Consider the following 13,165-nt stretch of genomic DNA (forward strand, 5'->3'; position numbering starts at 1 on the left):
TAAGTCACTTACTTCCATTTTGCTTGTGAGAAGCCGTAAAGTGTTGACCCTACAGCCAGCGGTCTAGAATTTTGCGTTCCGCGTTCACTTTACGCGATGGCGTATTGGCGATTGGCTTGTACAAGTAGTGCAAGACCGTGACGGTCGAATAAGCAAATGTTTGACGTGCTTGTCTTTGATTGATTAGTTTTGTTAACGGAGAGCAGTCCTCTGAACTCTGGACCGTTGGCAGTAAGATTGACGCTTTAATAGTTCTTGAGACGACCGACAATTTATCCTGCATGGGTCGTTTATGGAAAGCATCCTTTTTTTAACTGGACTAATGGTATGGGTTCGATCAAATCCTTAATTTTTGATATTTATTTACTTTGATATCTTTTTCTTTGTGGATTTTGACATTTTGTTGTAGTCTAATTGCGGGTAAATAAGTCGCAAGTGATGTGTAAAAATTGTATTCATCACGTAACCCTTTTAGGGGTCGTCTCTTGAACTATAAAACAAACATGTTGATCGATTTTTGTATAGGATCTAAATAAATTAGTTTCCTTTGTTTTTGTAAGCGGGGCCCGGTCAATTTCACCACGCGATTTAGATTAAGCGATCACAAAACTCGTAATGCTGTCTGCTGATTGGCTGATAGGTATTAAGGTCAAATCTGATTGACGCAGCACCGTTTCAGCACAGCACATCGCATAGCACATCATATCTACGTCTGTAGATACATATTTTGTCAGAACGTCGTGTATTTCTTAAGCTGCGCGTCATTGGTAAAATAAAGCCACTAACCAAACAAACAACTGGTGCATATTATGTCAGTGAAAAAAAAATGGTATGTGGGGTTGTTGATATTGGTTATATTATGGTACACTTATAAAACTTTATTTTAGCCAATAATGAAAAAGAAAAATCAAACCAGAATAGGGTAGATGTCTCGATTAAAAAAAAATTATTAATGGGACCCACGACAATAGTCGAGACGTTATCGGCATTTAGGTACGGGTGTGCGAGGGAGATAGTGAAATGCTATTTATCACTACTCTTGTGCTCTATACTCCATTTAAAAACTGTAGTTTTTTTAAAGATCCGTTTCTTTTTAATTATTATTTTTGTTGCTAATAATAATGTTGATAAATAAAATACATCACAATTTTATACAAGTTCAGTACTAGGAGTACAGAACACGATTGTGAAGCGCGTATTTTTATGACGTGTTGTGCTGCGCTTGAATGGTACCGCGTCAATCGGTGACAACCATTATCTTTATAGTGATAAATGTGTGATATTTATCGATGAAAAATTTGCCTTTGCAGCTAAGATACTTATTGCTTCGAAAGCAATGTTCGGAATTGACTACGACCCCCTATTATGTAAAAAAAATGAGCTCCGTAGAATAATGCAAAGAGGTTTGAATGTACGTGTGAATGGGTGACGTATGCGCGTAATTTATAGGTTATTATTATAGGTTATAGTTAGGCAAAAAAAAACTGTGAACGCAAAACAGTGGTTAAGTAATTAAATAAAAAAATCAAGTTTTTTTTTTCTTTTCCTGCATCGAGGGATCAGCGTGGCCCTGAATTATTTATGTAAAGTTTTTTTGACAGTTAGCGATTGTCGTACGAGTAGCGAAACTTGATCATTACATTGTGATAATCGCAACTGCGGATTTTAGCCAATAGCAAGTGTCATTTTAGCCAATCAGGTGATTGTGATCATGACATAGCTCTCAAACTTTGTTGGTGTGTTAACACCTTAGTTGGAGAGCTAAGGCTTAGATCTATAGAGCGCACTCTGACTTCTCAGCCTTAAGATTGAGTTAAAGCGAGACAGATTTATGTGAGAGATATACATCTGTCTCGTTTTAACTCTAAGCAAAGTCAAAGTACACTCTGTAGATCCCACCCTGTGGTCGGAGTTGCTACTATACTATACTAAGACCAGTAGGTCAATTCTGGAAAACCTGCATCAATCATTATTACAATCGCAATTGTTGTGATTGGTTGAATTTTTGGTGGTTTTTGTTGCAACAATGCATTTTAGCCAATAGTGAGCGAGTGTTGGCCAATCAGGGGCGATTGCGATCGTCACACTGTAGCATTCATTTTATAGTAATTGAACGTCAGAGTTTCTACTTGATAGCGACCTGTCATCTCATACAATTTACGTTGTTGGCGATGATTGTGCAATCAAATCATGATCATTTTAAGCAGTTACTTTCCTTAAAGGGTGAAGGAAAACATCGTGAGTAAACCTGCATGCCTGAGAGTTCTCTATGTTCTCAAAGGTGTGTGAAGTCTGCCAACCCGCATTGGGCCAGCGTGGCAGACTATGGCCTAAACCCTTCTCACTCTGAGAAAAGACCCGTACTCAGTAGTGGGCCGGCAATGGGTTGATCATGATAATGATCACGATCGTATAGGGATGACAGGTCGCAACAATAGCTAAATGTCACAAAAAGTAAAAAATCAGCAGGCTAGTGGGTTTGTTGTGATATGGCCGTTGTGTGATAGGGGGCGGAATGATGTAGTGATGTGGCGAGTGTTGACAACGAAACCTTGGATAGAACCAGGCGTTGCTTTGCGGAAGTCCATGAATATAGATGGACCTGTTTATGCAAAAAGGATGCAACCCACACAGAACAGTGTAACGTTTTCAGTTTCTTTATTCCATCACAGCTGCTAAATGCCTAACAAATTTGGATGGATGGAGTATCGTTAGAATCCTAATCATCCCGAGGCTATGATTTTTTTCGGGAATTTCAATATTTCAAGTTGCTGATGTTAAACTTTGAAGTTTGTTCTTTAAGTTGAACATCTGTCTATTGCATCCTTTTTGCATAAATAATTCCAGTTAGGTTCAATCTTTTTGTGGCTGAGAAGTAAAATGCGAAAGGGTCCGCGGACCGAACGGACAGACTCAATAGTTCAACGGTTAAGGAGCGGACTGAATTCCGAAAGGTCGGCGGTTCAAACCCCACCCGTTGCACTATCGTCGTACCCACTCCTGGCACAAGCTTTACGCTTCATTGGAGGGGAGTATTAGTCATGACCAGTAGGTCGATTCCGTAAACCCTGCATCAATCATTATTACAATCGCAATTGTTGTTATTGGCTAAATTTATGGTATTCTTGTTGCAACAATGCATTGTAGCCAATAGTGAGCGAGCGTCAACCAATCAGAGGTGATTGCGATCGGGACATTGTAGCTGTCATTGTACCGCAATCGATATGCTGCATAGATCGTTGAATGATCCAAAATAAGTCATTGCGACGCGAATTGTGACTAACTTCTCAGCCACCAATAAGTTTGAATCGTACTATACATATGGTACAGCCAGCTTGTTTTGATATAGTCCGCTGAACCGGAGTACTTGCATGCTATATGCACAGCTCGCCCTCCTCCTACTACACAGGCAGGTAAAGTTATAAGGAAGCAATACGCATAACCATGCAAATTCATATGTTGCCTCTATAATGCAAAATTGGAATGCCCTTCCGGCATCAGTTTTTTGCTCCACTTTTAATATGGATAGCAAGCGCGCTCCATCTTAGGCTACATCATCACTTGCCGGCAGGTCTGATTGCAGCCAAGCGCTAGTCTAAATTAAAAAAAATGCGTCGGTGTTGGAGCGTATTATGCCCAGTGTTTTAGAGGGTTTGCTTGTTGTATTGCTTGCTTTTCCCGCATGTGTAGTAGCGGAAGGTCGGGTGGTGCATATAGCAAGCACCATGTACCACACAGATTTATCTGGGTTAAAGGATTACAGAGAATCAAGTTTGTGTTTCCGTGTTGACGACGAAATCATTATGTTGCGCCTGTTGGTGTTCGCACCTTTGCCTTGATTACTAATTTAAAAAAAGATATTCATTTATAGTCTGTATTCATGCGTGTGGTAATTTTTTTATTGTATAAAATTACGCTTTCTAATTGGTTAGAAAGGTTTGTTTTAATTTTGGGGTGAACTTTGGCCTTAATTTACATTGAAAGGGAATAGAAGTGAATTTCTAGATTGACTTTTATCTCCACCTCATTTCTCACACAAAGATTCCATTCCCTTTAAATGTAAAGTAAGCCTTACAAAAAAATTGCGAAAATATCTGTTCCGAATACACTGACCTCTATTAATACACACTGGACCTGCGATTGCCGACCTGTTGTAAGCAACTTGAGTTACGCCACCGTATTGGTCTGATTCCACCGTACGATGTTTCTATCTTGGAGCGGGTCCTGATTCTTATTTGTATCCATTGTATTCGAGGAGTCTCAGTCTATCACTGACCGCTTTCTAAATAACACCTGTATACGTAAAATGTAAATCCTTTTTTCATTATCATTAGGATTAATTTTATGTCAAAAACTTGTAAAACCCATAGGGTCTGGGCCACAACCTCCAGATAAACTTTATCTAAGCAATAAAGATGTTATGACGGTTTTTGTATTGTCAAATTTATCCGTTATAGGTATAGCACAGGAGTAGGCTCTTGCGGTAGTGGAGCGGTGCGGGAGGATGACAGTTGTCATAAGGTGACGAATCACTGAGCTCTCGCGTCACGTCATCACACCCCTCCCGCACCGCTCCGCAGCAGCAATCTACTCGGTATGCGTTAGGGTGTGTTTCCACTGAAGCGAAGCAGAGTGGAGACGTGTGTGACCAATCAGATTATTGATGACGAGATAAAAATATCACGTAATCTGACAATAATCTGGTTGGTCTTTTAAACACATTCGCTTCGCTCCACCTCAGTGGAAACGCATCCTTATGCCTATAAATAAAGTTTATCAGGCCCTTAAACTACGCGTGGTATTGCAACCGTAGTTAAAATATTTTTCTGTTGCATGAATTATGACTCAATTAGGTTGTTTGTCTGTTAACTAATAAATATGTATAAAATGTGCCATGTGTCAAGACGAAGGTGCGGACTGTGTAGCGGAGATGTTGTTGAATCCAAAATATTTCCTATAATATAAATTTTTATATCTGAAAAACAATTGTTTGATTTTTATCGCCCCTTTACAAAAAACTGTAGAATCCATACTAGTTATTATAAATTCGAAGGAGTGTCTGTCTGCTAGCTTTTCACCAAAGCGTTTTTTTATCACTTATACTATAGGTAAGTACATATAAAATGAAGTGCAAAATCATGCAGTATTGCAGTTTCATCTTTTCTGATCTTAAAAAGTCAGAAGGTTGCAGATTTGATTGTAAGGATGCTTAAGCAGAGCGGAGCAGTGATGTGTTCATTTTTCATGTCATCTTAATTAGTCTTCTGAACACAGTTTCACTCCACTTAGCTTAAGTGGACAGGTATACCCTTCACGTACTTTCGTCTATAAAAGCTACAACAAGGATCAAAATATTTTTTTTTAGGGCCAAATCATAAATTCATTGGTTTGCGATTTTTTTTGTTAAAGATTTATTATTATAATGTGATGATTATGGTATTATAGTATTTATCTTGAATTTGTGGTAGAGAGAGTACCTAACTTTATCAATGGGGCAAAAATAATAAACAAAAATGTACTTAATAAAAAATAAAAAAATGAGTAAAACGTGTCACTTTGACAATAATTTCAGAATGATAAGTTAAATCAATATTTTTACAGATGAAATAAAATCTTAGATTTTTTTTAATGAAATAAAATTGTAAATTCAAAATGAAATCACTCTTATGCATACATTCGAGCTTAGTGCCCAAAGTGCAACAGCTACGATGCCTAACTCAAACGTGTTTGTAAGTTTAACTTTTCCTTTTAAAATCGGCTTTACCATACATTCATAGGTTAGGTATTGGAAATGATTTCACATTTGCCTAGAATATAACTTTTAGCTTTTAGAGAAAGTAAGTAAATTACTTAGTCCGTCTGCGTTTTAGGATACCCGTCCACTGAAGCGGAGTGGAGCGGAAATGTGTTCAACAGAGTAATCATATTATAAAAGATGCCGTGAGATTACCACGTGAGATATCAGTCCGCTAAACACGTCTCCGCTCTGCGTCACTTCAGTTGACAGGCGCCCTTATGTAATTTTAAATCTAACAGAAGCGGGCCAAGGCATTTGATTTGTTTCAAGAACTGGAGCGTCGATCTTATCATGGATGTGATAGAGAGCGCATTATGTTTGAAATGTCGTTTGCAAGATACACACGGGCAAAGAATGGTTTGTATTTTATAGGGCTTCAGCTAAAAAGCTCTGATCTTCAACCTGCGCAGTGGGTGATTTACTGATCTAATCGGTGACAAGCAAGGCGCAACCGGTGCTGGCTATTACTCACACTAATGGATCGTCAGTTAAATTCGCTTTCCACGCCGCGTGCGCCCTATTACAGAATACATATTAATACGTGAACAGTTGAACACCTTCCCTCCATTTGTCCAGAGCTCTTTTTACCTGATGCGTAAGATAATGGTATCGCCACAAGACGCGACGAGTCTGCGACGTTATACTCGTATCGCCCTGTGGAGATAGGGCCATAGAGTTTGTATTGAATTTGGTGGCAAGGCGAGATTATCGCCGCGATTCTCTCGCTATATGAGGGCGATGGCGCCTTAGTATTATTGGTTAGCTTAGCCTTATGGGTTATATGCATTTTAGGACGTGTTAGAAAACTCCAAAGTAATGATTTTACAAGAGGTTAATGAACCGTTTTTGAACATGGCTGTTTCAAAAGCGGCGACACTGCTCGGCGCGTATGACGTCAACATTACTGACCAGTTGGTCTGGGAGAACGATTATATGGGCAGGTAAGTACGTAGTTATAACTACTACCGTCTTAAGGCCCCCCGACAATACTTTTTTAGGGATCCATATCTCCAGAGAAAGAAACTCATAGATTCACTTCGTTGTCCGTCTGTCTGTCAAGACCCGTTAGGGAATCAAAACCTTTATATACCTATATAGGTATAGGTTTATAAACCTATATAAGTATTTCATGTTACCATGTAGTAGTTACCATGGGCAGGTAGCAATGTTTTATATTAGGTATAGCACAAGCAGCTAAAGGAAAAAACCAGAAGGCCGTGAATTTGTATTTAGGGACTTTTAAATTCATTATTTTTATTTTTGCAGGGTATTTTCGTTAATGGCAGACGCCATATTTGTGTCAACGATGACGCACATGTGCGCACAGAGGTTCGCCGCACAGTCCACAGTGCCCGTGCTGTGCATGCGCTCCAGGACGCACGCCACCATACAAGCTCTAGCTACCGTCATGGCAGTGTTCGTTAGTATGACTATATCTCGTGACGATGACGCACATGTGCGCACAGAGGTTCGCCGCACAGTCCACAGTGCCCGTGCTGTGCATGCGCTCCAGGACGCACGCCACCATACAAGCTCTAGCTACCGTCATGGCAGTGTTCGTTAGTATGACTATATCTCGTGACGATGACGCACATGTGCGCACAGAGGTTCGCCGCACAGTCCACAGTGCCCGTGCTGTGCATGCGCTCCAGGACGCACGCCACCATACAAGCTCTAGCTACCGTCATGGCAGTGTTCGTTAGTATGACTATATCTCGTGACGATGACGCACATGTGCGCACAGAGGTTCGCCGCACAGTCCACAGTGCCCGTGCTGTGCATGCGCTCCAGGACGCACGCCACCATACAAGCTCTAGCTACCGTCATGGCAGTGTTCGTTAGTATGACTATATCTCGTGACGATGACGCACATGTGCGCACAGAGGTTCGCCGCACAGTCCACAGTGCCCGTGCTGTGCATGCGCTCCAGGACGCACGCCACCATACAAGCTCTAGCTACCGTCATGGCAGTGTTCGTTAGTATGACTATGTCTCGTGACGATGACGCACATGTGCGCACAGAGGTTCGCCGCACAGTCCACAGTGCCCGTGCTGTGCATGCGCTATATAATACTAGATGATGCCCGCGACTTCGTCCGCGTGGTACCTATTAGGTTTTCTGAAAATCCCGTGGGAATCTTTGATTTTCCAGTATAAAATGTAGCCTATGTCCGTCCCCGGGATGTAAGCTAACTCTGTACCTTTCATCAAAATCGGATAAACTGTTGGACCGTGAACAGCTAGCAGACAGACATACCTACGATATTGTATTGAGGAAATATTGATGGTATCGACAGTATCGCAATGTATCCGGATGTTCTTGAAATGCTGCGATCCCAGACCCGCGATACGGTAGTTAAGTGTTAATTACACCACTTAAGACTATTTTATACCTACATTTTGGCTCTTCATTTCTAATTCGAATCGCTAGGGTATGGAACGCCCTTCGGCGTCAGTTTTCCCCTCCAATTTTAATATGGGTAGGTACCTAAGTACCGTCAAGTCAAGAGTGAATAGACATCTTCTAGGCAAGCACGCTCCATTTTAGGGTGGATCATCACTCTCTAACAAGTCTAATTGCGGCCAAGCGCTATTCTATAAATTAAAAATATATAAATTCCAGGAACAATTTGGTACGCTGCGAGGGATAAATGTGTCGTATTTCGGATCTCCACATCCAGTTTTGAACTCCTACCTACTGTTATGTCCGATGCTTGGCGCTAACCTTAGATTCAGATGTTGTTGCGAGGTAAAATTCAAAATTGTTTTAGGTAGAAGTGAATGAATGAATGAATGAATATACTTTTATTGTACACCACAAAATTTGTACAGAAAAACACATACAAAGCTCAACAAAATATAGGTACAATTTGGCGGCCTTATCGCTACCTAGCGATCTCTTCCAGGCGACCAAAATGGTCCAAAGGATATAGCTATAGATATTAGAGGTAGGAGTGGTAGGTAGGTATGAAATTATTTGCCCTGATCTCAATAAAATCAAGTGTGAGTTAAAGCTATGAGGGTTCCAAACGTGCCCTGGCCTGAGAAGAAGGCCACAGCAAACTTAGCCTGGTAATGAACAAATAAACCATACTCTTCAATAATGCTAAATTCCAGAAATGTCCAGTAAGTCCACTGCTGTATAAAGCAAGCGAGGAAATAGTGGAACATACGCACACACACCTCAAGCAATGTTCGTGCAAAGACAATGCCTTGCAAAACGCAGACGTGGTTATATCAGGTCCGAGCAATCCCAAGAAAATTGATGAATTCAGACTTTGTATCAGGGTAAGCAACTATAAATATCAATTTCATTAACAGTGTAAAATATCATGAGAAAACATTGATCATCGAAAACAAACTTGCATGCCCGAGTTTAAAAAAAAAATTCAGATACAAGTTAGCCCTTCACTACAATCTCACCTGGTGGTAGGTGATGAATCATGATGCAATCTAAGATGGAAGCAGACTAACCTGGAAGAAGCAGTTTTTGTTAAACCCATACCGCTTTGGTTTCTACACGGCACTGTACCAAAACACTAACGGCCGTATTCACAAACGTCACTATGAGGTCTCACAGTGCGCTCGAACGCATATTGTAGGTTCCACCAATCAGATCATTGTAAATTGACGTGACACAGTCATCTGATTGGTGGAATGGACACTGTGCGTTCGAGGGCACTATGAGACCTAATAGTAACGTTTGTGAATACGGGTGTAAATCAACAACTGTGAAAATTAAATTGTTATTTCTTGTGTGATGGTTCGTAACGCTTTATGTGTGAGTCCAATTTACACTTGACTGGTTTCTTTTGTCAGGACATTGAATCAAATACAAATAAGCCCTGGATATTCTTCCACACTGGTCCTCGAGGCAAAGAAGTTGATGACCATCTATTTGAACACAAAAACTCTAAGACTTTCACTGCATTTGAAAACTTTCAGTACATTGCTGCGGCCATGATGGCATATGTTATGAAAAATTATAAATTTTGATTAATAAACAGTTTAAGTATAGAAATTGTTTTTTTTTTTTTACTTTTATGCATATAATATTAGAAATATTAGTGATAGCCTAGTACTTAAGATGCCAACCTTCTATTCATAAGGTTAGGGGTTAGACTCCAGTTTTTCAAACTATGTGCCTTGTCCATTGCCACTTCAGCTTCACAACCTTTACAATCACTTTGGCTCTCCTATTTTTTGATTTTAGAGAAACTTCAAGCATAGCTCTCTCCATCGCCTGTGACTCAGAGCTTTCTTATGGGGCCCATAGTCTTGTAACCATATTTTTTGAATATTTAATGCAAAAGTGATAAGAAATTATTGTGATAACTGATAATGAGGATAAGTTGAATAAAGCTTCCTTCTTAAAACATTATTTTATTAACATTATTATTTACATACCTAATTTTATACAGCTACTAAGTATATTATAATTAATCAGTTTGGTTCTTATATTTACCACGCAAAACTTTAGGTAACGGTATCACACCAGGGCAAGGTACTTGACCATACACTTCACAAATACATGGCCTCTCACAACCAACGCCAAAGTTTGCTGGATTGTCCTTCTTTTCTGCAGCAATCGCCTCAGCTTCTAAAACCTCCTTTGACTTCCCAACAGTATTCATTAAATGCTCTAAAATATCCTCTTTGGATTTATTATCGATGTCAACCAAAATTTGCCTTCCATCTTCAAAATAGCACTTAATAAATGGCGATGGGGTAAGGTTCTTTAACGTAGCCACTTGCACATCTGGGTTCTTATACTGTATTTGCGGAAGATACCAGAAAACGAACTCCTTCGTACCCGTGTTGTTCTGTCCGTTTATGTTGTAGGCAACTGTGAAAATTCTTATTTTATCCTTGAACACTAGTTTGCCAGCGTTTAGGTAGTTCAGTGTGCGCCGGATAGGAGCCCTCCCTTTCATAAAAGGCATTTTTAATTATTCAAAAATTATTTTGGTATTTAGTTGCACAAAGATAACCTCAAAAGTATTCTAAAAGATATTTGTCATATTGACAATGACAGTTGACATTTGATTTTTTAAATAAGGGTTTAAGGTTCTGGATTCTTGGTATTTGAGTTTGTGAAGATGCCTACAGAACTTACGAATTCAGCATCTAAACATTAACGATTATGGCAAAAAGGATTATAAATAAACAAATAAACGTTTGCAAGTCGTTGTTATATAAATGATAGCAAACCATATTTTGCAAACTTACTAAACTTTTTTAGCAATGTCCAATAATGTCAAATTTCGACAAACGCCAATTTATTTGTGCACTTGACATGAGAGACAATGAGAGATACACTTTCAAACCATGTTTCAAACTTTTTTCATAATGAGTTGAGAAATTAACGAGAAAGTATTGTTTAAAACAAAAATTAAAAAAAATGGTTTGTATAAAACGCTTAAACATCCCTGTGGTAGGTACATAATACCAAAGGTATAAAGAGCAAAAAATGGATAGCTACTCGAAATAACAAGCAAAATCCTCACTCAATCCTCAATAATACGGCGTTATGAAGTGCCAGAAAGTACCCAAAAACCCTTGCAAAATATGTCTTCAGAAAGTCACAAAGAAAAATGGGCTCCAATGCAAAGGTGTTTGCCGAACTTGGGCGCATTTCAAATGCCTGAATTACACTCCTGGTAAAATCCAAGACATCAAGGCTGGGGTCATTAAAGTCATTTGCCCATGCCCGAATTGTGAAACTAATGAACCTAAAGAGATTGTAACTAATCCACGATTTTCGTGCTCAAGCTTGGAATGTCCGGCGAATTTACCACCACCTTGTGAGACAATGGAATATGCGAGTAAGGCAAATCCAATACCTTATGGCATGTATGGTTCTAATACGTCATGCAAGTCAAGTCAGTCCCCAAATTTTAAGTCCCCACCAAGTCCCAAATATAAACGGTCTCAAGCCGATTATTCACAAAACACCAGGCAAGGTTCGTCGACGAATCAAAGCGTGAAAATAGCTGATGAATGCTCTTGCTCCCAATTGATTGCAGCCAATCAGTCGAGGCAGTGTGTGGAAGAAAGCACGCAAGATGTGCCGAAGAATCTAAGCGCGAAAATAGATGAATGCCCTTGTTCTCGATTGATTGCAGCCAATCAGTCGCAATCCTATTCAGATGTATCGAGAAGTAGGTACCGATTCTATAAGTACTAAGGTTTGTTGAGTAACGTGCCCAACGCGGTTTTTTAATATTCAGCTTTGTAAGTAAGGACAGCAAGTGAACACGACCGGAGAAAGAGTAGGCGCAGGATTAACGATTTTAGTGTTCTCTGAGGCCTTAGGGGCCTTAGTGCGAATCCCTATTTTTTTTTCTTCCGACCTCATGTTTTGATGCCAAAGCTGACTGAGACAGTTTTTGGGTATCCGTATCTCCAGAGAAATTAAAGGAACCCTTATATTTCGTTGTTTTTCTGTCTGTCAATCAAGACCCGTCAAGGGAACCAAAACCTATAGGGTAGGTACTTCCCGTTGACTTAGAATTATAAAATTTGACAGGTAGCAATGTCTTATAGCCCAAGTAGGTACCTAAATGGAAAAATTCGAAAACCTTGAATTTGTGTTTACATCATAAAACAAAGTATACATCTTGACTGGTTTATGTATTTATTACAATTATTATTACAGGTAAGCAACGAAAAATGCGACCATCCTCATCAGATTTCAAAGTACCGTGTGCTGGTAGTGAAAAGAACCAGAAGATGCTGTATTCAAACATCCAGAGCTTGTGCAACACTGTTAATCACCTCTCCAAACAGTTAAGAGATCTTATGTGCAAGTTAGAAAAATGTAATAAATAAAACATCACAGAATTGATTTTGATTTTATTCATATCTACCTACCTTCTTACCTATTCCTAGCTAACCAGAACGCTAGCAAAAATGAAGACAGGTGATAGTACTGATTACTGATACGATACGATAAAAAACTACCTACGGAAAAAATTCAAAATTTTGTATTTTTAAAAGGTTACAATATGGTCCAAATAAAACATCTGACTGACGCTAGAGGTTAACGAACGTTCCGTAAATAGGTCACTCGAAGTCAATGCCACATCGTAGGTGGGGCATTGCCCCGAGTTTTGCACGCTATACAATGCGGGTTTGAAAAATATCTCTAAAACTACCCGGAAAATCCCGAGTAGCCTATGTGTTAATTTTATCCTGGAAAATCAATGAGTTCCCATGGGATTTTTAAAAACCTATATCCACGGGAACGAAGTCGCAGGTATCATCTAGTTTCTAAATAAACGTTTTCTTTCTTGTTGTACGATCGAGTGACCGCGCTCTGAAAAGTGCCTAGTTACTAACTTTATGCAATGACGAAGCAAAAAGTAG

The 13,165-nt window shown here is 39.5% G+C and overlaps 3 protein-coding genes across 5 annotated transcripts; 2 read left to right on the forward strand and 1 right to left on the reverse strand.

Annotated features, from left to right (window-relative positions):
* The first annotated feature begins 5,561 nt into the window (after positions 1–5,561).
* LOC123877723 (ornithine carbamoyltransferase, mitochondrial-like) lies at positions 5,562–9,812 on the forward strand. 2 transcript variants are annotated; one of them, XM_045924583.1, is made up of 7 exons: positions 5,562–5,729; positions 6,037–6,154; positions 6,590–6,738; positions 7,064–7,217; positions 8,421–8,546; positions 8,915–9,085; positions 9,617–9,812. In XM_045924583.1, exons 1-7 carry the CDS (start codon positions 5,653–5,655, stop codon positions 9,791–9,793), a joined length of 972 nt encoding a protein of 323 aa, XP_045780539.1. In that variant the 5' UTR covers positions 5,562–5,652; the 3' UTR covers positions 9,794–9,812. The 2 variants fall into 2 exon arrangements, with proteins under 2 accessions (XP_045780539.1, XP_045780540.1); XM_045924584.1 differs by having other exon boundaries at positions 5,653–5,725.
* Positions 9,813–10,160: 348 nt separating this feature from the next.
* LOC123877726 (probable 28S ribosomal protein S25, mitochondrial) lies at positions 10,161–10,822 on the reverse strand. The gene has a single exon (XM_045924587.1). It carries the CDS (start codon positions 10,738–10,740, stop codon positions 10,237–10,239), a length of 504 nt encoding a protein of 167 aa, XP_045780543.1. The 5' UTR covers positions 10,741–10,822; the 3' UTR covers positions 10,161–10,236.
* A 262-nt stretch (positions 10,823–11,084) lies between these two features.
* On the forward strand, positions 11,085–12,641 carry LOC123877724. Of its 2 annotated transcripts, none has more exons than XM_045924586.1 (2): positions 11,085–11,977; positions 12,456–12,641. In XM_045924586.1, exons 1-2 carry the CDS (start codon positions 11,328–11,330, stop codon positions 12,457–12,459), a joined length of 654 nt encoding a protein of 217 aa, XP_045780542.1. In that variant the 5' UTR covers positions 11,085–11,327; the 3' UTR covers positions 12,460–12,641. The 2 variants fall into 2 exon arrangements, with proteins under 2 accessions (XP_045780542.1, XP_045780541.1); XM_045924585.1 differs by having other exon boundaries at positions 11,085–11,958.
* The last annotated feature ends 524 nt before the right edge of the window (positions 12,642–13,165 follow it).

This window comes from Maniola jurtina, chromosome 24 (genome assembly GCF_905333055.1).
Source record: "Maniola jurtina chromosome 24, ilManJurt1.1, whole genome shotgun sequence".
In the NCBI taxonomy this organism is placed as follows: domain Eukaryota; kingdom Metazoa; phylum Arthropoda; class Insecta; order Lepidoptera; family Nymphalidae; genus Maniola; species Maniola jurtina.